The sequence below is a fragment of the Manis pentadactyla genome, chromosome 4 (assembly GCF_030020395.1).
Source record: "Manis pentadactyla isolate mManPen7 chromosome 4, mManPen7.hap1, whole genome shotgun sequence".
Taxonomy (NCBI): domain Eukaryota; kingdom Metazoa; phylum Chordata; class Mammalia; order Pholidota; family Manidae; genus Manis; species Manis pentadactyla.
The window spans coordinates 178,074,288-178,098,313 of NC_080022.1; the positions used below are offsets into that span (position 1 = coordinate 178,074,288).

The 24,026-nt window shown below is 35.0% G+C and overlaps 1 protein-coding gene across 6 annotated transcripts in view; it reads left to right on the forward strand.

Annotated features, from left to right (window-relative positions):
• CEP112 (centrosomal protein 112) overlaps positions 1 to 24,026 on the forward strand; it is a 405,933-nt gene that overhangs the window by 88,439 nt on the left and 293,468 nt on the right. For all 6 annotated transcript variants that reach the window (XM_057501633.1, XM_057501632.1, XM_036899724.2 and 3 more), the window contains 4 exons: positions 3,732 to 3,818; positions 6,199 to 6,298; positions 9,154 to 9,272; positions 14,058 to 14,201. In XM_057501633.1, coding sequence (XP_057357616.1) covers positions 3,732 to 3,818; positions 6,199 to 6,298; positions 9,154 to 9,272; positions 14,058 to 14,201 — 450 coding nt within the window. The remainder of the gene's footprint in view (positions 1 to 3,731; positions 3,819 to 6,198; positions 6,299 to 9,153; positions 9,273 to 14,057; positions 14,202 to 24,026) is intronic.

Here is a 24,026-nt window from a genome sequence, read left to right on the forward strand (position 1 = left end):
AACTAGAAATAAACTGTACAAAGAAAACAAAAAGGCTAACAAACACATGGAGGCTTAACAACATGCTCCTAAATAATCAATGGATAAATGACCAAATTAAAACAGAGATCAAACAATATATGGAGACAAATGACAACAACAGCACAAAGCCCCAACTTCTGTGGGACGCAGCAAAGGCAGTTCTAAGAGGAAAGGAGTATATAGCAATCCAGGCCTATTTAAAGAAGGAAGAACAATCCTAAATGAATAGTCTAAAGTCACAATTATTGAAACTGGAAAAAGAAGAATAAATGAGACCCAAAGTCAGCAGAAGGAGGGACATAATAAAGATCAGAGAAGAAATAAATAAAATTGAGAAGAATAAAACAATAGAAAAATCAATGAAATCAAAAGCTGGTTCTTAGAGAAAATAAACAAAATAGATAACCCCCTAGCCAGACTTATTAAGAGAAAAAGAGAATCTACACACATAAACAGAATCAGAAATGAGAAAGGAAAAATCACTATAGACCCCACAGAAATACAAAGAATTATTAGGGAATAGTATGAAAATTTATATGCTAACAAGCTGTATAACGTAGAAGAAATGGACAACTTCCTAAAAAAATACAATCTTCCAAGACTGACCAAGGAAGAAACAGAAAATCTAAGCAGTCCAATTACCAGCAAACAAATTGAGTTGGATTAAAAAACTACCCAAGAACAAATATCCGGTCCAGATGGATTCACTGCTGAATTTTATCAGACGTATACAGAAAACATATTACCCATTCTCCTTAAAGTTTTCCAAAAAATAGAAGAAAAGCGAATACTTCTATATTTATTCTATGAAGTCAGCATCACTCTAATACCAAAACCAGGCAAAGACCCCACCAAAAGTGAAAATTACAGACCAATATCCCTGATGAACATAGATGCAAAAGTACTCCACAAATTATTAACAAACTGAATTCAAAAATACATCAAGACGATCATACACCATGATCAAGTGAGATTCATCCCAGGGATGCAAGGATGGTACAACATTTGAAAATCCATTAACATCATCCACCACATAAACAAAAAGAAGGACAAAAACCACATGATCATCTCCATAGATGGAGAAAAAGCATTTAACAAAATTCAACATCCATCCATGATAAAAACTCTCAACAAAATGGGTATACAGGGCAAGTACCTCAACATAATAAAGGCCATATATGACAAACCCACAGCCAACATCATACTTAAAAATGAGAAGCTGAAAGCCTTTCCTCTAAGATCGGGAACAAGACAGGGATTGCCCACTATCCCCACTGTTATTCAACATAGTACTGGAGGTCCTAGCCATGGCAATCAGACAAAACAAAGAAATACAAGGCATCTAGATTGGTAAAGAAGAAGTCAAACTGTCACTATTTGCAGATGACATGATATTGTACATAAAAAACCCTAAAGACTCCACTCCAAAACTTCTAGAACTAATATCTGAATTCAGCAAAGTTGCAGGATACAAAATTAATACACAGAAATCTGTTGCTTTCCTATACACTAATGATGAACTACCAGAAAGAGAAATTAGGAAAAAAATTCCCTTCACAATTGCATCAAAAAGAATAAAATACCTAGGAATAAACCTAACCAAGGAAGTGAAAGACCTATACCCTGAAAACTATAAGACACTCTTAAGAGAAATTAAAAGAGGACACTAACAAATGGAAACTCATCCCATACTCTTGGCTAGGAAGGATTAATATTGTTAAAATGGTCATCCCACCTAAAGCAATCTACAGACTCAATTCAATCCCTATAAAAATACAAACAGCATTCTTCAACGAACTGGAGCAAATAGTTCTAAAATTCATATGGAACCCAGAAGACCCCGAATAGCCAAAGCAATCCTGAGAAGGAAGAATAAAGCAGGGGGAATCTTGCTCCCCAACTTCAAGCTGTACTACACAGCCACAGTAATTAAGACAATTTGGTACTGGCACAAGAACAGACACACAACCAGTGGAACAGAATAGAGACCCCAAATATTAACCCAGACATATATGGTCAATTAATATATGATAAATGGGCCATGGACATACAATGGGGAAATGACAGCCTCTTCAACAGCTGGTGTTGGCAAAACTGGACAGCTACATGTAAGAGAATGAAACTGGATCATTGTCTAACTCCATACACAAAAGTAAATTCGAAATGGATCAAAGACCTGAATGTAAGTCATGAAACCATAAAACTCTTAGAAAAAAGCAGGCAGAAATCTCTTGGACTATATCAAGCTGAAAAGCTTCTGTACAGCAAAGGACACCATCAATAGAACAAAAAGGCATCCTACAGTATGGGAGAATATATTCATAAATGACAGATCCGATAAAGGGTTGACATCCAAAATATATAAGGAGCTCATGCACCTCAACAAACAAAAAGCAAATAAGCCAATTAAAAAATGGGCAGAGGAGTTGAATAGACAGTTCTCTAAAGAAGAAATTCAGATGGCCAACAAGCACATGAAAAGATGCTCCACATCGCTAATCATCAGAGAAATGGAAATTAAAACCACAATGAGATATCACCTCACACCAGTAAGGATCGCCACCATCCAAAAGAGAAACAACAACAAATGTTGGCGAGGATGTGGAGAAAAGGGAACCCTCCTACACTGCTGGTGGGAATGTAAATTAGTTCAACCATCGTGGAAAGCAGTATGGAGGTTCCTCAAAAAGCTCAAAATAGAAATACCATTTGACCCAAGAATTCCACTCCTAGAAAGTTACCCTAAGAATGCAGCAGCCCAGTTTGAAAAAGACAGATGCACCCCTATGTTTATCACAGCACTATTTACAATAGCTAAGAAATGGAAGCAACCTAAGTGTCCATCAGTAGATGAATGGATAAAGAAGATGTGGTATATATACACAATGGAATATTATTCAGCCATAAGAAGAAAACAAATCCTACCATTTGCAAGAACATGGATGGAGCTAGAGGGTATTATGCTTAGTGAAATAAGCCAGGTGGAGAAAGACAAGTATCAAATGATTTCACTCATATGTGGAGTATAAGAACAAAGAAAAAACCTGAAGGAACTAAACAGCAGCAAACTCACAGAACCCAAGAATGAACTAACAGTTACCAAAGGGAAAGGGACTGGGGAGGATGGGTGGGAAGGGATGGACAAGGGGGAAAACGGGGCATTACGATTAGCACACATAATATAGGGGGGCACACGGGGAGGGCTGTACAATACAGAGGAGAGAAATAATGTTTCTATAGCCTCTTACTACGCTGATGGACAGTGACTGTAATCGGGTATGTGGTGTGGACTTGATGATGTGGGGAGTCTAGTATCCATAAAGTTGCTCGTGTAATTGTTGATCAATGATTCCAAAAAAAAATAAAATAAAATAGTAATAATAAAGGCTAAAATACTGAGTGAATCTAGGAAAATACCACTTTAAAACGTCTTTTTTGGAGGTTGGGGTGGATATAAGTGATGAATTTGTATTTATGAGTCTCAGTTTTGCCTATCAAGTGAAATTTATTTGAAAGACTTAATTACCTTAGAGGTAATCATGAATGTAAACAACATATTAGTATATATAATGTAATTGTTAGACCAGTGGCTATAAGGCAAAAGTGGAGAGTGATACTGTCTTTCAAATAGAGAGTTATTTTAATTTAATTGTATATTTTTGCCAATGGGAAAGTAAAATAATAACAACTTTAAAATATTTTCCTTGAAGTTGGATATGAAAACAAAAATGATGGAAGCTAAATGTCATGAAGAGAAGCTTAAACTGCAACAGAAACATGATGCTGATGTTCAAAAGGTAGGGAATATACCATTTACTCTCTTATTAATATTGAATATTCGACATATTCTAAGTCTTGTGATCATCTATCCAACCACCCATCCATCCACTTATTACGTACTTATGGTAACCTAGGTATAAATGGAGTTTGCTAAATTAATATCCCAACAAAAATTGATCTTTCACTTTCACTTGCTAAATAAATGTGCAAATCCTCATCACCTAACATCACCTTTTAGTTTTTTCTCATCTATTGTTTGAAGGCTGGCCTTCTTATAATCCTTTATCTGTACTGTATCATTACCTTTCATAAAAGGTGAAATGCAACATCAACTGTAAATACTAGAGTTTGTTTTGGTCTAATGTTCTTTTAGTTTTCTGGCAACTAAAATTTAATTTAAAAAGGAGCTCTTGGATTTAGTTCTGCTTGGTATAGACATCACGCATTATAATGCTAGCACTGACAGTGTAGGCTTGCTTTTTCAGTAGCTAACTGATATTTATGCCTTCCAATGTTTCAAATTTGCATTCTTAAACAAAATTTATTTTTCTTAATGGGCATAGCAAAAGTCATCAATTTGTGGTATCCTACAATGAATTTGAATTGATACTATATTGTAGTATTGATTTTAAAAATTAAGTTATCAATTTATCTATCTATATACATACCTGAAGGTTGATCCAAAGAGAAACTTAGCATTTACTATTTCAAAGCTAAGTTCATAATTCAGCTGCACAAAACTGAGTGACAGAGACGATGGCTGGAAGTTGAGGCTATAGCATCATATATTCAAGCCTTCTTAAAAGTTGAAAATATATTAATATTTAGTGAGGCGCATATTTGGCTCATCTTCTTTCAAAGCAACAAGAAAGAAACCACTGACTGAAAATTACAAAGAGGAAAGATGTTGAATCCTTTTCCTTCCCCTTTTCTCTTTCTCATTCATATTTAAAAGCAAATATTACTTTCTGTTCTTACTAGATTTTTACCTTAGCTTAAATTGGTTAGATATAAACAGTTCTCTATCATAAATGTTAGAGATTCAGTAATGTAATTTCAATATAACATAATATATATCCAAATGAAATAGAATCTTTGATGTTTAAGATAAATGAGTATAAAAATATATTTGGAAAAATCATGGCAGTAGACTTTGAAATATGCTCCTTGGTATGTCTGTTACAAAGATCTATTCTAAGAAAAACATTTAATAATAAAATCCTTTCCAGGAACTTCTCTTTTTAAATAAATCTGCGTGAAAAAAGAAAGCAATGCAACTAGTTGAAGTGCCAGGTAAAATATAAATAAAATCCTTGAACTTATGCCAGATTTGGAAAGTGCATTCATCAGCTTATTGCTTATATGACATTTTCTAAGTGTTAGAAATTGGAGAGGAATAAAATTTAGAGTGTTTTCTCTATATGCATACATTACTTTCCTTTTTTGCATCTTTGTGGACATTAGGATCATCCACCTCCCTTTCTTACTGAACATTCTTAGAGGTGGGGCTAAAACAAAGAAAGATAAAGTAAAATGCTGACAATAAAATCACTAAGAAAAATCTGCTTCGACTTTGGTGAATAACTGTTTTTAAGCTGAATTTGGGGATGTATATTCAGGAAATATATGCCAACTACAAGAAAAGTGGATATTCATACTCCTGTCTCAGTTTGATTTCTCTTCCCCTGAGTTAGCACATTTTTTTCTTGCTTTCTAACTTTCCTACAGTTTGGTTATTTTTCTAGTTTTTTTTTTTTAATGCAGATGTATTTAGTAATATGCAGTCATGATTACATTCCATTAAATGACTCATTTTAAAACTTACGACAATATAAGCTAATGATGTAAAATATTCATGCAATTTTTGACTTATTTTGAGCTGACTTTTCCAATTTACAGTAGCAGAGCTAGATATAAAAGAGAACTATAGATTTCATCTTCCTATGTGTCTGGAATTCTTGTTATTGTTCCTGAAAATGAAAGGACCTTAGTGGGAGGATTCGGGGACATTCTCATCTGAAGATACTCTATTTCAGCACAGTGGGAGGTGAATTGTGCTACACCAGTATATCATGTTTCTGAACGTTTCTCTCTGCTACTTTATGGCAGTTTGATCTCTGAATTATATTTTAGAGAATAACCTAATATATTCTCCTTAAAAATTGGGACATGAAAATTCAAAGCAAATAACATATTTCTTTCAGTACTCAATTATTCTCGTATACTTAATATTTTCTCAGTGCACTAGCATATGATTTATATATATATATATTTGGAAACCATTTATGTGATTAGTTCGAGACAGACCTGCAGAAAATATTGTGTTCATTCAAAAAAATTATGTGTTCTATTCATAAAACAATATAGTATACTAAAACATTTTAAATTTATTTGCAGATTTTAGAAAGAAAGAATAATGAAATTGAAGAAATGAAGACTTTATACATAAAGAAACAAAATGAAACAGAGGAGACTATTAGAAAACTTGAAAAGAAAGGTGATGTATTGTTACATAAATATTTTAATGACATTTCTATTTTATATATATTATATATATAGTAATTTTATAGAAAATAAATTTTATTTCTGTATTGTGAGATGGGAGTATTTATGTGGCTTTCCTCAGTAGATGTGTTTATGTGGGCTTCCATATAATGAGGAAAAACTCTGTGTGTTTATCTGTGTGTTTGTGTGTGGTGAAGGGTGTGTGTGTGTGTTTGTGTGTGTGTGTGGCAATGGTGATTATTTGGTTAAGGAGCTGAAAGAGTCTGCCCTTTTACTCCCTATTCTTTCTCCTTGTTGGACATGTCTTAGAACCAGAACTTACTGGCTTCCACAAGGAAGTCTAGGAAAATTACTCCTCTTGTTCTAATAAAGTTCATTACATAAGTGTCTACTTTATGCCTTACAGTATATGCTAATACTGTAGTTGACAGAACAAACATTTAAAAAGTATTCCCCATTTATACTTTGATTACAAAGGAAAAGAAAGCAAGTAATCAAGTGTTAGATTGACTATGATTATAGGTCAGAACATTGAAATGCAAGAGTCAGTCATTAGAGTGTTGAAAATGTTTTTGGAGAAACGAGCTTTAAAAGTTTTATAAGATTTGATTAGTTGGAGAGAAGAGTTCTAGGTATTGGAATGGGAATGTTGATATGGGAAAGCTGTAGGAGCAGTGCTGTAAAACCACTTAGCTAGAGCGGATATCCTCATCACCTAACATCACCTTTTAGTTTTTAGTAGGTGACTTGGCATTACTAAAGCATGATGGTGAATTTCAGATTTAGAAGTTTCAAGTTTATCCTGTAAATGCTGGGGAGTCAGATGTTTTTGAAAGGTGAGTTTTAGGTGGAATAGCCTGGTAATGGAGGGTGTGCTAAACATGGTGAGCCCATTTCCCAGTCTGCTGTGATAGAGGAAGAAAGAAGTGAGTAAGAGAGAGCACGAGTGAGAGGGAGGAGCCTTTCAACTTACTGGAAAACATAGGCTGTAATTCCAGCCCTACTACATGACATCAGGAAGCCTCTGGGCTTTGGCTTACTCATTATAAAACTGTGAGGTTGGACTAGATAATATGTAAAGTCCCTTCCAACTCAAGGATGGTATGCTTCCGTGCTTCTATAATTTTACATGTAATATGATAAGGACCCAGAATATCTGAATGATGGCAGTGGGAATAGTGAGATAGGAATTGAAGAAGAGCCTTTGAAGGGTTTGGAATATGTAAGATAAAAGCCATGACTAAGAGGAAATAGGAGAGGTTCTCATTTAGAGTTTCCATAGGGAACTCACTGGCTTTCTCCCAAGCCACCAGACCTGAGAGAATAGTAATGCCTTGAAATTTAGGCTGGCAATTACATATATAAGTTAACTAATGAAGTAGACATTTTTGGGTTTGTTTCCAACCTTAAATGTTAGTGAAAGTAATTGGAAATTTGTTCAGGTTCTTTCTTCAAATATCAGTGGCTACAGAAATATTAAAAAATTTTTTTCTAGGTTTTCATTTCTTACCCTGATTCAAACCAGGTAAGTTAAACATGCCTAAGGTTTAAAAATAATATTTCTTAAAAGTTTTTGAATTGCAAACAGATCTTAGTTTTAATTTTGGAATTGTGAAGTAAAATCTTGTAGCTGCTAAAGACTATTATTAGGTGCACTTTTTCTCCCCTTATATGTTGTACAGTTGAGATATAAGAGTGAAACAAGTTTCTATATAAATGTTTATGAAAATTTTGCTATCTTGAAGTAAGTAAATAAGAATATATTATATCAGTACACTAAGAAAATAATGCATTCAGGCAAATATATGGCTGAATTTATTTTACCATCCAAATGACATAAATACATTAATTTTTTTTTCACTTAAATCACTGACAGTTTTTAATCATTTTTTAAAAAGATAGAAATTTAAATGATTTAAAAAGGAAATATTTCATATAATTTAAGGCACATTTTGTTTCAGTAACATAAACCTTGACAATGTATTTAGGAGCAACAGTGTATTGAAATGATGGGTTTCTTTATTTAGTTATTCAGTACACATCTTTGTGAGTCCTTGTTTATGTGACACTGTTATGCCCTGTGAATAAAAAGTTGAAATATCTTTCTCCTTAGGATGTAGGTAAGTAAACTGTTATAGCACATAATATAATAAAATATTTTAATGGAGCAATGTATGAGGTTCCCTGGAAATGAAGAGGAGTTTCTTTCTGCCCCAGCAGGAGGAGGAATATGGTTGGTGAATGGTTTATAGAGAAGATGATACTTGAATTGAGACCAAGAATGAATAGGAGTTTTTCAGCAGGGGAGGGAAGGGCATTCCAGGTAGATAAATGATCAGATTCAGGCTGTGATATATTAAGGGAATGGCCTCAGGAATCCACAGATAAGTTTGTGTGTTTGTAATACGAGTCTAAAAATGTGCAAGTAGCAAAAATATGGCCAGAAAGCAGTCAGGTTATGAGGAATGGTTGTCCATGTTAGACGTTTTGGCCTTTACCTTTAAGGTGAAAGGAACCGTAGAATATTTTCAGTCTTGAGAGCATCTTACTGGATTTGCATTGTAGAAAGGCCTCTTTAAAGCAACAAAGGACCCACAGGAAGGCAGTGATACTGAGGCCAGCATACTGTTAAAATTGTCTAAGGGGTAAATTATGATGGATTCTACCAAGACTGTGATGGTAGAAATATGGGCAAAGAGAAGAAAGAATAAGAGATGTTTTAGAAGAGAGAATTGAGAAGTGGAGAAAAATGGAATTTTCTACTAACTGGTACACTGTATTTTTTATCATCAAACTCTTATGTGGTACCTAGAATTGGTTTAACTATGTTTACATCACTTTTGACAGTTCAGACCCTTATACGTGACTGTCAAGTTATCAGAGAGACCAAAGAAAACCAGATTGCAGAGCTAAAAAAAATATGTGAACAAAGTACAGAATCTCTGAATAATGATTGGGAAAAGAAGGTAAGCTACATGAAATAAAATAGTAATGGAAAATATAAAGATTTATGCTTAAGAATAGCAAATTTTTATAAAAATAATATTCACAGAATATACAGGAAAATATGAAAAAAATAAAAATAACTTAAAATTCTAGACTGTCTAGAAATAGCTACTGTTCATGTTTTGGTGTGTATTTTCTTCTGGAAGTCTAATGGTATATAGTTTTCATTTAGAACACTTACCTTGGACTAATTCTTGAATTAAATTAATGTTCTGAATTTTTTGTCGTAATCCATAGATTTTAAGCAAAATTAAATAGTAGTAGGGTAATTTTTGGAAATTAACCGTTTTTAATTTTGAATTTAGTCTGTTGGATCATTTCCTTCCTGAAATTTCAGATAACACAATATTTATAGTATAAACTTTTTTTGATGTAAACAAAATCAGTAGTGAATAGGTTATTCTTGGAGAAACTTTTAATTTAATTAAAATATTTTCATATAATTTAGCAGTGCCAAGAATAAAGTAATAAAAATACTCATTATATGTGAGTCTCACGTAGTCATATAGTACCTTCAGAAAGGAGCCTTTAGCCATTAATTCAAATTACAATATATATTTAAAAGAAATTAAATATGTTAACTTCTTTTGAGGTATCCTGTCATAAAGATCTCCAGTTAACTCATACTGAAACTCTCTCAGTTAGTCTGGGTTCAAAATATTTTACTGGGAGTTATAGATGCCTTCCCAAGCAGACACTGTTGGTCTGAAATATGTCCTAGTGATGGTAGCTTCAGGACCAGCCCAGGAGGTGCGCTGCAGATGTATTATGACGGGTTGAGTTAGCACTTTTCTAGTTTTGTTTTGTTAATTTATGTAGTTTTCCTTTTTCTGACACTGGGTTCTCTCTTTTCTGTAAATGTGATGTATTGTGTTTGCTGCAGGGATGTAGTATGTAGGCCCTGCCTCCCTTTGTCTGAATTCCCTGGTTCCTTGTGTCCCAGTTTAAATTGTCGGGTATTTGAAAAGTCCTCTGCCTTCTACCATTACAAGGGTACATTTTATTCTTGCAGCTGGATTAGTACATTGTTCTTACTGTTACACAATAATTAGTGTATGTGAAAACACTGCAAATATGGTTGAAGGTCTATTTTGTGAAGTACAAGTGAATATAAATCAGAATGTAAATCAGAGATGAAAACCTGGTGCAAGCAGGTACCAAACATTAATAAGCAGATGCCAGATGTATTTCATGATCTACGCAGTCATTCATTCAACAATGATTAAATTATCTATATGAACAATGTGATGATAGATATGTGTGTGTGTATACTTCCTGGTAGAAATCTCCATCCTCCATCTCTCACTTTAAGTCACAGTTTTCCAACTGCAATATAATATCTCTCCTTGATCTAAATTCCATCATTCTCCCCAAACCTTATCGTCTTCCTTTGTTGCTAAAACAGTTTCCTCTTAAAGGTTTCCCTATTTCCCAATTGAATTGCTAATTAACCAGCTGCTCAGACTTTTTGCCTCACCTCTCACATCTAATCCCTTGCCCAGTTCTGTTCATTGTCCTTGTTTTAACTGTATTCACCACTATGCTTTCCCTAGTTCTGGGGACCATTGTCTCTTGGCTACTAGGTAGACTGTAACTGGACTCTGTGCACCCCCTCAGTCCATGCTGCACACTACAACCATATGGACGGTCTTTCTAAAACACAAATCTGGCTTACCTCACCACAGTGTTTAAAGCATTCCTATGGTACCCAGTTGCCCTTAGGATTAGCAAGGGAGAAACATTGCTTGTGTTTTCCTTTACTCACTCACTCATATTTCTGATATGAGATGTGTAGGTTTTCCACACATCAAGCAATTTCTTTGACACCAGCTAGATGTCCTATAATTTGATTACATTTTAACACTATTTTCCTACAGTTAATGTCAGATCCCACAAGTTAAGGGCTTAATCCCACAAGACTGCTCCACACCAGATGTCAGTGAGAAGTCCCAGGTTGTCACTGCACCCCTCCTTGGGTTCTGTGATTTGCTGGAATGGTTCAGAGAACTTAGGGAAACACCTCTATAAGTTTACCATTTTATCATAAAGGATATAATGAAAGATACTGGTAAACAGCCAGATGAAGAGATACATGGAGCAAATTATGTGGGGAGGGGTGCAGAGCTTTCATGCCACCTGCTGGCACACCACTCTCCCAGCACTTCCATGTCTTCACCAACCTAGCAGCTCTCTGGAGCCCACACTTCTGGGATTTTTTATGGAGGCTTTATTATGTAGGCATGATTAATCATAAATGTAAGTTTCAGCCCCCTTTCCTCCCAGAGGAGGGGGGTCGGGCTGAAAGTTTGAAGCTTCTACCCATGGCTTGGTCTTTCTGGTGACCAGCCCCCATTCTGAGGCTGTGCAGGAGCCCCCCCAGAGACACCTCATTAGAAGCAATGATGCTCCCATCACCTAGGAAATGCTAAGGGATTTAGGAGCTCTGTGTTAGGGACCAGGGTCAAAGACCAAACACTGCGACAAAAGCTGCTTCTAGTACTCTTATTACTTAGGAAATTGTAAAGGTTTTAGGAATTCTGTGCCAGGAACCAGGTGCAGAGACCGATACACATATTTTCTATTATTCATGTGTCTATCCCTAGGAGTGGAATTTTGGGGTTAGATGGTAATTCTATGTTTAAGATTTCAAGGAATTGTCAGACTGTTTTCCAAAGTGACTATACCATTAACCTGTGGGCTTTTGTAATACTTTTACTTTTATTCAACATATTCTTGGTTTCTCTGGGTCTCCTCTGGCATGAGACAACTACATGCTCCAATGTCCAGACTAAAGACTAGTATGTCGGATGCTGGGAAGGCCTTTTGCACCCCCTGTACCCGTTGCCAAACCCTGGTTAAAAAATCTCCTTGGGAATTTATAGGTACCCTCATTATCGGGACCGTGATGGCATCCTTATGGCTTAATAAACCCTAGCAGAGTTTATACTTTAGATCATGCCTAATAATATTTGCTGCTAAAACAGTTTGTCTCTCAGGGGAGTGTTTGTCCTTTAAAGCCTCCCAGACCAAGTGACCTGGGCTCCAGCTCATTGCTAGGTTTGGGAAAACTCTCAGTGACACATTGAGTCTGGTACTAATAAATTTTGTTGGATGAATACATAAGTATTAGTCATCTCCAGACAGATTATTAGACCAGATACACCTATTTGATCCTCAAATGAATCAGCCACATTATAGCATCCTTGTTCTTGCCAGTGTCATTTTATCCTCAGAGTCTCAACTGTAAATTCCCTGGATGAGTTTCAAATGACTCAGACTGACTTCCACTCCTCTGACTCAAAGGCACAGTCTCTTTATAGAGCATTTGTGGACTGTACCTGAGAAACTGCTGTGTATTAATGGGCTACTAAATACAGTAGATTTTTAACATTCAGTAGGCATATGTCCTAGGATCTGTGGGAGACCATAAATGGGAAGAAACTGGTACAACATAAGTCTAACCACAGAATCCTAAGTGGTTCCATGCATGGCAGTCACCAGCTGTGAAGCAGCCCTGAAATAGGTGCTGTGGGCTTGGCTACACTCATGGACCAGCTAAGTGACTTTTGAGTATCAGACGTAACACTGGTTTAAAATACTTTTGCAAAAATACAAATACAACATATCAGGGGCTTGGGGAACTACTTACAAATAGCCAAAACTGTATAAGTTAAATTTGTGAAACTCAAGGGTCTTCTGTATAGCCTCACTCTTCCTGTTCAGCAACAAACTAAAAGAAAAGTTCTTGGGACCCTTAACTATAATTAGCATAATTATTGCCTACATTCTCCTAGTTTCCACCATCTCTCGGGGTTTTCCCTGTTACTCCAATATCTTCCTAGTCAAATAACGATCTATATGCATGTGCCATATCCTTGCTTCTTAACTGCTTGTGGATGGACAACAAATATATCTTTTTGACTGTTTTGGACTCCTGCCCTCCCCACCTATTGAGGGAGCCTGGGGATGGATGCAGGGGACAGAAATTAAACTCAGAATTCCACTGCCATTAAGGTAAGTGAAGGAATGCCCACAAAAGGCTGGGAGCACATATTTTTGACTCCCTTTAGAAACTGTCCATTGAACCTTGGTTTCTTTACCTTAGCTACATAGATATTTTAGAGCTTCATCCATTTAAGTAATATACACATAATTTTTATAAAGAAAAACCAGTGTACATGAGGACATATAGTACACAGTTCTCCTTAGAGAACTCTTTTTCTGTTTGATTTATAAGTGTCATCTTTTGGTCCATTTTTGTATAGATTATAGAATGGATAAAAAATTTCTTGTTGATGGTTAAGGTGATGGAAAAAGCATTTTTAACACTACTTTTGTGCAAAATTTCATGCAAATGAGATGAAAATGTAGAGAGAGAATATTCCTAATTAATAACGATATTATAAATACTTGTTTTCTGATTTCAGGCTAATACATATTACTTAGCCAAGGCATCATATATCTATTTGACTTATTTACTGTTTCTACCTGAGGCAGATAATTCCCTTTAATATTTGTTACCCTTTAAAATTTCAGTTCAAGAAAGTAAAGATAAATGGTTTCTTTATCATGCTTTTTATATGATATCATTACTTTGAATGTTTATTTATGAGTTTTAGGTCTTTTGTTGTTTGAGTCACCATAAGAATAAGTGAGAAATGCAGGAAAACATTTGTTTCCTCAATCATAAGATAATCTACTCTATAATAGCAGTGAAAGAGTCAATTATTGAATTCACTGTGTAGCTCCACAATGCTGTAGCAGAAATGGAAAAGGAAAAGTTTGATCTTCAAAAGAGGCACACTGAAAATATTCAAGAATTGCTCGAGGACACAAATGTACGTCTGAATAAAATGGAGAGTGAATACATGGCACAAACGCAGTCCACAGTAAGTCTTTTTTTTCTTTTCTTGCCATTTTTAGAAACTATCCCCTTAATCTCCGTGACCCCATGCTTCTCTGATGTGCAGTGCATAATTAATGTGTTATAGAATTAAAACACTTCACTTACTACTTGGTACAGATTTATGTGTGACAGTGGACAGTCTCTTGAAATTAGCTATAGGATTTCATTCTGAAATTTTTGTGTCACTGTTTTTTTAACCCCCAGAAGCCTTTACAAGTCTTTCTTGTTTTTTTCACTGAATGTTTGTGTTAAGATTATTTCTTTTCTTTCTGGTTTTTTTTTTCACTTTTTTTTCAACTGAAGACTTGCTTGTTATCTGATCATATTTAATGCTAATGTGAAGGAAATCAAATGAGGAGATAGGAGAGTGTGCGCACTCTAAGATTTTTTTAGTAGATTCTTCTTGACTGAGGGACCAGACATAGTTATCACATGTGTAAACCCCCAAGTTCCCTTCCAGAAAGGATGCGAAAGGAGGTCACCATGTTACTCCAAGGAAAGACGGAGGATCCCCTACAGTGCCTCTTAGTGCCACCTAGTTGCAGAGGATAGGTCTGAGGGAGTGAAAGTCTTCAGCCTTTTACAATCTCAGCTGATTTCCTAAAATACATATACCATAACAGGTAGGCTAATGGGCACATGCAGCAGGGCTCTCACATCTGAGGCAAGCGAAGTGCACCGCATCAGCCATGTTCCTACTGCATGACGTGACCTCACAGAGTGTTAGGGCCTTAATTCCCAGGCATGAGCCCAGTCCATATTTACCTGACTGCCCATCTAGGTCGGGCTGCATACAGGTACCTCCTGGGATTTAAAGCTGTGGAATATGAACAAGAGTCAGTTACCCATGCATGTCTTGGAGACCCCTAGACCAGCTGTAGGGACTGTCTCACAGAGTTAAAGAAATGGGAGAAAGGATCAGCAGTGATTCGGAATCTGCATTAGGGTCTTGGTTTTAAATTCCAGCTCCTTAATGTAAGCTTTTCAAATGTTAATTTCCCTCATTGGATAGGATAACAGTAGTATAGTGTAATATATGTTGTTGGAAATATTAAATAAGTTTATATACATAAATTAAGTTACATAAGTGCTCAATAATTGTTACTGTTTTCTTTGAAAATGTAACAAACAGAATCATAATCAAGACAGACATATAAATGAGAAAATACTCAATTCAAGAAGTTAATCAATGTTTGCTTGAAGATGTCAGGCTAAACACAGTGTTGGCCTCCATTTCCTCCCACAAAATTGATAGTAAAAGGGTAAAGAAAAAGGTATAAACCCAGAAGGACAAAGAGAATGTGAGAGAAATAGACTTTTTGGAGTTGGAAAGGTGATGGATGACTTGACACTGACCTAGCCAGTTCAGTAAAGCAGAACCCTAAATCATCACTGAAGAGATCTAAGAAGCCAACTGAGTTATACCATGGCCCTTCTGGAGACTCTGGACCTGTCAGCACTGGTCACTGTGGAAGAGGGGGTGCAAGTGGTGTTTCAAACCCTAGGTTGGTAGAAACTTTGTTGAAGAAGCAGCTAGATGTTGAATTTGGGTGATGGATACGAGTGGTGTATTGTATACTATTCCTTCTACTTTTGTGTATGTGTTAAATGTCCCATTATGAGACTCTTTCTAACGATAAAATTAACAATAAAAAAACTGGCTCTTTATGTCACCCTCCCCTCTTCATGAAGGGTGGGACTGTCTCTCACCCACCTCAGCAGAAGACATGAGGGTGTTTGTAAAGAGAATGAAAGTCTCTGGATCGGGAGACATCAGACAGTTGAGATTTCATACCACAGCAGTTCTCAAAGTGTGGTGAGCATATCGTGGGGAGTCCTTGAGACTCTTTGGAATTCTGAGTGGCCAGCTTGTTAAGTCCCCTCCCCAAAGAAAAAAACAACAAAAAGTCAGGTCACTTAGAAGGAAGAAATAGTAAGCCACCCATAGTTTTCTTCATTTCAGTATTTGATGCCAGAAGACAATACAGTGACACTAAAAGATAAACATGAAAAAAAGTGTGGTCTAAGATGGTTTCCTAATGTAAAGGATATGAGCAGTTTCGAACATCTGCAGTGTCTTTGATTTTTATCTTTGTTTTTTATCTTTGTTAAATGTCACTGTAATGTCTCTAGATGTGTTTTTTTTGGCATTATTTGAGCCCTTTAAATCTGTGTTTTTCATTTTTCTTTAGTTAAGAGAAATTTCTTTCCATTATTTTTTCAAAAAAATCTATCCTTCCTATCCCTTAGGTTTATGTTTTCTATCTCCTTATATTTTCTTCCTATCTTCTGCTCCTAGAATAGTTTCCCATTCTGACCTTACTCTCACCAATTAATTCTTTAGTAGATTTCCTTCTGCTTGTTGTATCTATTACACTTTTATTTCAACAATTCTTTTCATTCCAGTATTTCCCTTTGATTGTTGTTCTTTCCCTCCTCTTCCTTCTTCTTCTTTAAAAATAATTTGTTTCACATTGTTAATATATTCTTTATCTTTTTTGGTCCATCTGTTTTAATAATTTGCCTTCAGGATATTGTATCTTACATATTAGTATATTGTATATATGTTATACATTGTACTATGGTACATAATATTATTTATATACATGTATTGCTGGCTTTCATAGTTTTCTGAAGGTATCTAGTTATTTTGTACCATGAGCTCATGTCCTTTGGGTTTATCAGTTATTCTAACATGTATTAGGGAAAAGCTGGCAGATGTATAGATCAATTATACTTTAAATAGCAAAGAGGGGTGAGCCTCAGGGTAGGAGCCCCAGAAAGCTGTTGTTGTTGAGTTGTAGGAGTTCTTTATATATTCTAGATTGTCAATCCCTTATCAGGTATATGATTTGCAAATGCATTCCCCTATCATGCAGGTTGCCTTTTCATTCTGTTGATAGTGTCCATTGATGCACAGAAGTTTTAAATTGATGTAGTCCATTTTATCTATTTTTTATTTTGCTGCTTGTGATTTTGGTATCATATCCATGAAATCATAGCAAAATCCAAGGTTATGAAGTTATGAAGGTTTTCCCCTGTTTTTGTTTATGAGTTTTATAGTCTTAGGTCTTATGTTTAGGCCTTGATCCATTTTTAGTTAATTTTTGTGTATAGTATAAGGGTCCTTTTGCAAGTGGATACCCAGTTTGCCAAACTTTTCATTGAAAGACTATCTTTCCCCATTGAATAGTCTTAGCATCCTAGTAAAATATCATTTGACCATATATGTATGAGTTTCTTTCTGGGCTCTGTATTCTATTCTATTGGTCTACAGACTGGTTTATACCAGTACCACAGTGTTATGATTACTGTGGCTTTGCAGTAAGATTTAAAATCAGGAAGTATCAGACTTTCAGCTGTTCTTTTTTAAAGATTATTTTGGCTATTCAGGGTTCCTTGAGATTCTATTTGAGTTTTAGGATGGATTTTTCTATTCTTTCTATTCTAACATCAATGGAATTTTGAAGGGATTACATTGAATCTGTAGATCATTTGGGGTAGTGACTATTTGACAATTCTGTTTTCCAATCCATGAATATGGGATATGTTTCCATTTATTGATGTCTTTTTAAATATTTTTTGGCAGCATTTCATAGTTTTCAGTGTAAAGTTGTCATTCCCTTAATTACAGCTATTCCTAAGTATTGTATTGTTTTTTGATGCTATTTAAATGGGATTGCTTTCTTAATTTCCTTTTTTGATTCCCTGTTATTGGTTAGCATGTACTTTTGACTCAAAGTTTTACCCCAAATTCATTTTACCTGTCCTTTTCCTTTATTATAATTTCCTCATCAATTACTATGTTGTCATTACTAGTTTCCTAGGGCTGCCATAACAAAATACCACAGATTGGGTGGCTTAAATAACAGAAATTAATTTTCTTATAGTTCTTGAGGTCAGAAGTTTGAGATCAAGGTGCCAATAGATGTGGTTTCTTCTGAGACCTCTCTCCATGGCTTGTAGATGATGTGTTCTTCCTGTGTCCTCACGTGTTTTTCCTTTGTTCATGTTTGTCTCCTAATCTCTTCTTACCCAATCATATTGGATTTGGGCCCATCCTAGTGACCTCATTTTCACTTAATTACCTCTTTAAGACCCTACTTCCAAACACAGTCACATTTTGAGGTAGTGAAGAGTTAGGACTTCAACATATGAATTTATTGAAGGGGGACACACAATAAAGCTCATAACAGCTGTATAAATTAACAAAAATGTAGCATGCTGTACAAAATGGAAAAGGCTAAGTAAATTTTGGCTTATGCAAGTTAACAGTATTTCAGAATTACATTTACTCATATAATACCACAAACAGTTACTGAGCACCTAATATGTGCCAGGCATTACTGTGGATACTGAAGACATAGTGGAGAACAAAAAGTCCCTGTCCACAATGTTCATGTTTTCGTGGGGGTGACAGCCAGTAGTTAGCTACAAATGTCCAGTAGTGATAAGTGCTATGAAGAAAAAGAAGTCAGTGTAAGACATGCATTGTAAATTAGGGTGATTTCATCCTCAAAGGGACAGAAATTGATTGTTGGCATAAAAGTCTTAGATATTTTAGTGGTTTTTGATCTTCCAGTGAGCACAGTTTATGAGCAGTAACTCTGTGGTACTAAAATTTGATGAGAGGGGATGACTAGAAGGAGAATATCTTAACAGGCTCCTTAATTAAGGAGGTAATAATGATAATAATAGTAATAATAATAATAACTTTAAAAAATAATTGAACAACACTGGTGTGAGGAAATAGAGTGGAGGAGAGTGCTACTCCAGAGAAAGCAGTCACAGGAAGCCTTTTTGAAGGTGGGACATTTACATAGAGACCTGAGGAATCATTTAGGGAAGCTGAGTGGTAACGTAGGGAAAGCATTTCAGGCATAGTCAGTGCAAAGATTCTAAAACCGGGATGTATTGGGCAAGTTTAGAGAACAGTAAGGGGGCAGTGTGATGGAACGCTGTGAGCAAAGCGGTAGGGGAAGCAAAAGTAGTCGGGACATACCAGAGAAAGCTGTGTCGACCATTGTAAGTAGCTTTTTTTTTAATAGCTTTATTGAAGTATAATATATAGACTATAAAACTCACCTATTTTGAAGTACATAATTCAGTGAATTTTTAGTATATTTGTATTTAAGTTTTAATGGGTTGAGCACATGGAAGTGATTCCACCTGACTAATATTTGAAAAGAATCTCTCTGGCTTTATGCAGAGAATAAACTGTAGGGGGCCAAGAATGAGAGCACAGAGACCAATTAGGAGTTTGTTGCAGTAGCCTAGGCAAAAGAGGTTGGCTTGGACTTGAATGTCAATCTGGAGGTGAGAACTGGCAAATAATGATGCTGTTCAGTGAGACAGAGAAGGGTGAATGTGGATCAGGTTATTGGGGGAAAAATTCAAGTTTTTTTTTCTGGATAGCAGCATAATTATAATATTCAAAGTCATGAACAGAAACCAAATTTCTATCTGAAATACATTTTTGTTCTCTCGATATCCTAAATTTTCACAAACATAAATATATTAAGTAATTTTAAAGTTAAAACTTGTGAAACATATTTATTGCCTAAAATCTTTACTGCATTGTTGTAGTTTGTTAATTAAATAATATTAAGAAAGCAGTATCTTTCATAGTGGAATTTTTAATTTTTATAAATTTGTAATATAAAAAAATTGAAACTTTGGAGTCAAGAGGTGATCACTTCCAGAGAAACTTCATTTTATTTTTAATGAAAGTTAAATTTAAAAATTAGCATTCAGACCTTGTCACTAAGTAATAGTAAATACAGAGAAAAATGGACAGAGTCTGTCAGCAGGATTGAATTTAAGAATCATCAAAGCCAGACAGATCTTGCTGAGCAGCTTCTGATTTAATAATTAAACAAGGTAGAGTTCAAGGCATGGCTTAAGATGAAAGACAAGACTGTCACTGAGAATTAGTTTCTCTGTTTTGTTGTTCTTTCAGGGTTTTTTCTTTTTTTGCTGAGTCTTGTTTTGTTTCAGGGCCACTTGTTGTAAGTAGACACTGGTATAGATTATTGGGCTTACGTCTTTGGCATTAGGAAGGATTTTCTTGTGTGAAACTCAGTTAAAACATGTAAACATTTCATTTTTGAGCTTATAGATATGAACAAGATAGCAACATTATCAGCTGCTTGCAGAGTTAACACCTGTAAAATACAGGACTCTATTAATATCAGGATTTAGACAAGTCTATGGATGGCTTTATTGAGATATTAGGCTTTATTAGTGGAATTTGTTACATTTTTCAGTACCATTGATCCTGCTGGCAGTCTCATGAAATCAATGCAGTTCTTCTCAGAATAATATTTTTAAATTTAATAAAATGTTAAGATTACAAAGAGAAGAAATTCTATTGAGTTATAGTTGTTAAAAACTAATAAAGTCACGATGAAGCAATATATATATATATGTTTCTAAACTAGTATAATAAATATCAATATTTAGCAGTGGGCCTAATAACTACTGTTATTTATGAATATGTGGATAAACAGTATTTAGTTATTATCGAACACTGGAGTAGACTATAAAAATATCTGAGATTTCTGTTAGTCATAGGTACTGCTATTACTATCTTGGTTTAACTATATCCATACTTGAAGGGAAACACTGAAGGTCAGTTAGGGGAGTGAAAATAAGATAAGCTTTTTTTCCATTCAAATTCCCTGACACTGTGAATTCTTTTTATGTATTTGTTTCAGGTTAAGAGCCCCAACCTAAAAGGGTATCAAAAGGTCATAGATCCCTGAAATATTTTGTTATTAACTACTGTTGTTGTGACATGTAATAATTCATAGAGCAATTTGTCTGTTTTTTGAAATGGCTAGAATTTGTCATTTTATAGGACACCAGCATTTCTTTCAGCTTCATGATTATAAAGAAACCCTGAAATAGCATCAGTTCATCATTTTAAATAAGATGATCATTTTTTAAAAAATGTATTTTATTTTTAGAACATTTTTGGGTTTACAGAAAATCTGAGAAGATATTTCAGAGAGTCCCTTATACTGTACAGCCAATTTCCCCTATTAGTAACATCTTACATTATTTTACACTTGTTATAAGACATATATCAATATTACTATATTATTATTGACTAAAGTTAATTATTTTTTCAGCTTTCCTGAATTTTTGTCTATTGTCCCTGGAAAAGATTCTTTTCCAGGATCTTATCCAGGAGATGACATTACATTTAGTTGTTATGTCTTTTTAGGTTCCTCTTGGGTGTTAGAGTTACTCAGACTTTCCTTGTTTTTCATGACCTTGACAATTTCAAGGAATACTGGTCAGACATATTGTAGATAACCCCTCGGTTGGATTTTGTCTCCTGTTTTGCTAATGACTAGACTGGTGTTACTGGTTGAGGCAGTAAGATCACAAAGGGAAAGTGCTGTTCTCATCACATCATATCACGAGCATATGCTTTTATAGGCTCATCACTGTCAATATTAACCTTGATCCCCTGGCTCAAGTGGTTTTTGTTAGATTTTCCATTGTAAAGTTAATCCCCATCTTCCCATACTGTCCTCCTTGGAAGGAAGTTACTATGTGCAGCCTTTGCTTGAGAAGTGGGGAGTTATGCTCTCCATACTTGAGGGTGGAGTATCTATAAATTATTTGGAGTTTTTCTGCATGATATTTGTCTCTTCTCCCTCACTTATTAATTTTTCAACCATTTATTTATATCAGTATGAACCCAGGGATATTATTTATTTTATAATCCAATACTCCTTTATTTTGTTGCTCACATTGTTCCAGCTTTGGATGTTGGGAGCTCTTTCAGTGGGCTCCTGTGCCTCTTTGACATATCCTAGTCAATTGGATGATGTAGAAAGAGGTATTAGAAACCAAGATCTGTGTGCTGGGTGTGCTCATTGCTACTTGGGTGCCATTTTATTTTACTGCCTTTTTACCTGATAGAACAAGGGAATATGTATATACTAACTGGAGTGTATATGCATATCTATAAACATTTCTATATGTAAATATCCATATCTATATTAAGCTAAACATCATTTCTTACTGATGTCTGTAATTCTAATCTATTACTACATGGATTATTTTAGCTTCCTGTCCTTGTGTATCTGTAAATTGTCAGCCAACAGTGGTAACTTGACTTCCACCATTCTTCATCCATTTGTTTAGTTGTTCAATTCATGTATACCAGGATCAGAGTTGTTAATCCATATTCCCATCAGAACCAACTTTATCAACTAGAATACAGTGCTTTCATGTAGTTCCCTTTGCCTTTGGTCTTACAGACTCCACTGATTTCAAATTAGGTCGTCACCTTTTCCCTATCCCTTCAGTGAGGTATTTTCTGCCTAGGATCTCCCAAACTCCTAAATGATTTTTTAAATTTGCAAAAAATAAGATTTATTCTTTGTGCTTTAAAATTCCATGGGTTTTGACAAATGCTTCTTACTATGTATCTACCATTATAGTTTCATACATAATATTTTTCAAACATAATATTCAGTGTTCTCAAAAGCCCCTGTGCTTCATCCTATTCGTCCCTTGCTCCTCTAAGACTCCCTGGTAAGCACTGATCTTTTTTCCTATCTGTATAGTTTCATCTTTTCCAGAATGTCATGTAATTGGAATCATACAGTATATAGCCTTTCCAAACTGTCTTCTTTCATTAAGCAATTATACATTTAAGGTTTCTCCATGTCTTTTTATACCTTAATGACTCATTTCTTTTTATTATTGAATAACATTCAATTATATGGATATATCATAGTTCATTTATCTATTTTCCTATTGAAGAACATCTTTCCTACATCAGTTTTTTGCAATTATGAATAAAGCTGTTATAAACATTCCCTTGCAGGTGTTTGCATGGACATAGTTTTCAAATTAGTTGGGACTCAGCAACTTCATTACAGGGAGTATAATTAGAAGAAATAAGTGTGTATTTATACCATAAAACATGTATGAAAGTGCTCATAACAACATTACGTTTAGTCACCAAACACTGAGTACAATCTATCAATAAAATGGATAAATTATTTTAGACACCTTTGCACTTTCTCTTATTTCTCAATATGCCAATTTTCTTGGCATATTAGATTTTGAGCCTGGAAGATTTATGATACTATTAGCATATCTATAAGTAAATATACTTTATTTACTGTAAGTAAATCATACTATTTACTTTTTTGAAATGTTTTTGGGTCTGCTCTCTTCCCTTCTGTTTCCACAGCTGCCACTTGAGTTCGGGCCGTTGTTGCCTCATTCTGGAACTCTTACATTGATCTGCTAATTGTTCTCCCTGTTTCCTCTGTTCCATATTCCACAAATACAATTTGTCCCATTTTCCCATGCTAAATAACTTGAATTACTAATCTAATGCCTGTTATGACTTCTGCTTACAAGCCATGTCCATTCAAGAACTATGACCTAGTCTTGCAAGTACCACCTTTGAGTTCACAATGTTGGAAGATAATCTCTGTACCCAAGGTAATCTGTTCGTCATTAACTGTCCAGGTCCCTGTTCCTTTCTGGTCCTGCTGTTACATACCCCTGAGTTCCCTTTCTACCCTGTCTGTTATAACCTGCAAAATATGATTCAATATCATCATCTTTTTTCCTGAATAAATCTTTTATCCCATTTTGAGGTCTCCACTATTTTGAATCCCCTCAGTTCTTTGCATTCGGTTTAAAAAAAGACTATTTTGGCCAAATATTGTTGTCCTTAATATATTTCATATTTGTCTGTAGGCTTTATAAGTTTTATTGTATTTATGCCTACTTTATTTTGTGTAAGACACAATGAATGTTAAGAAAATGC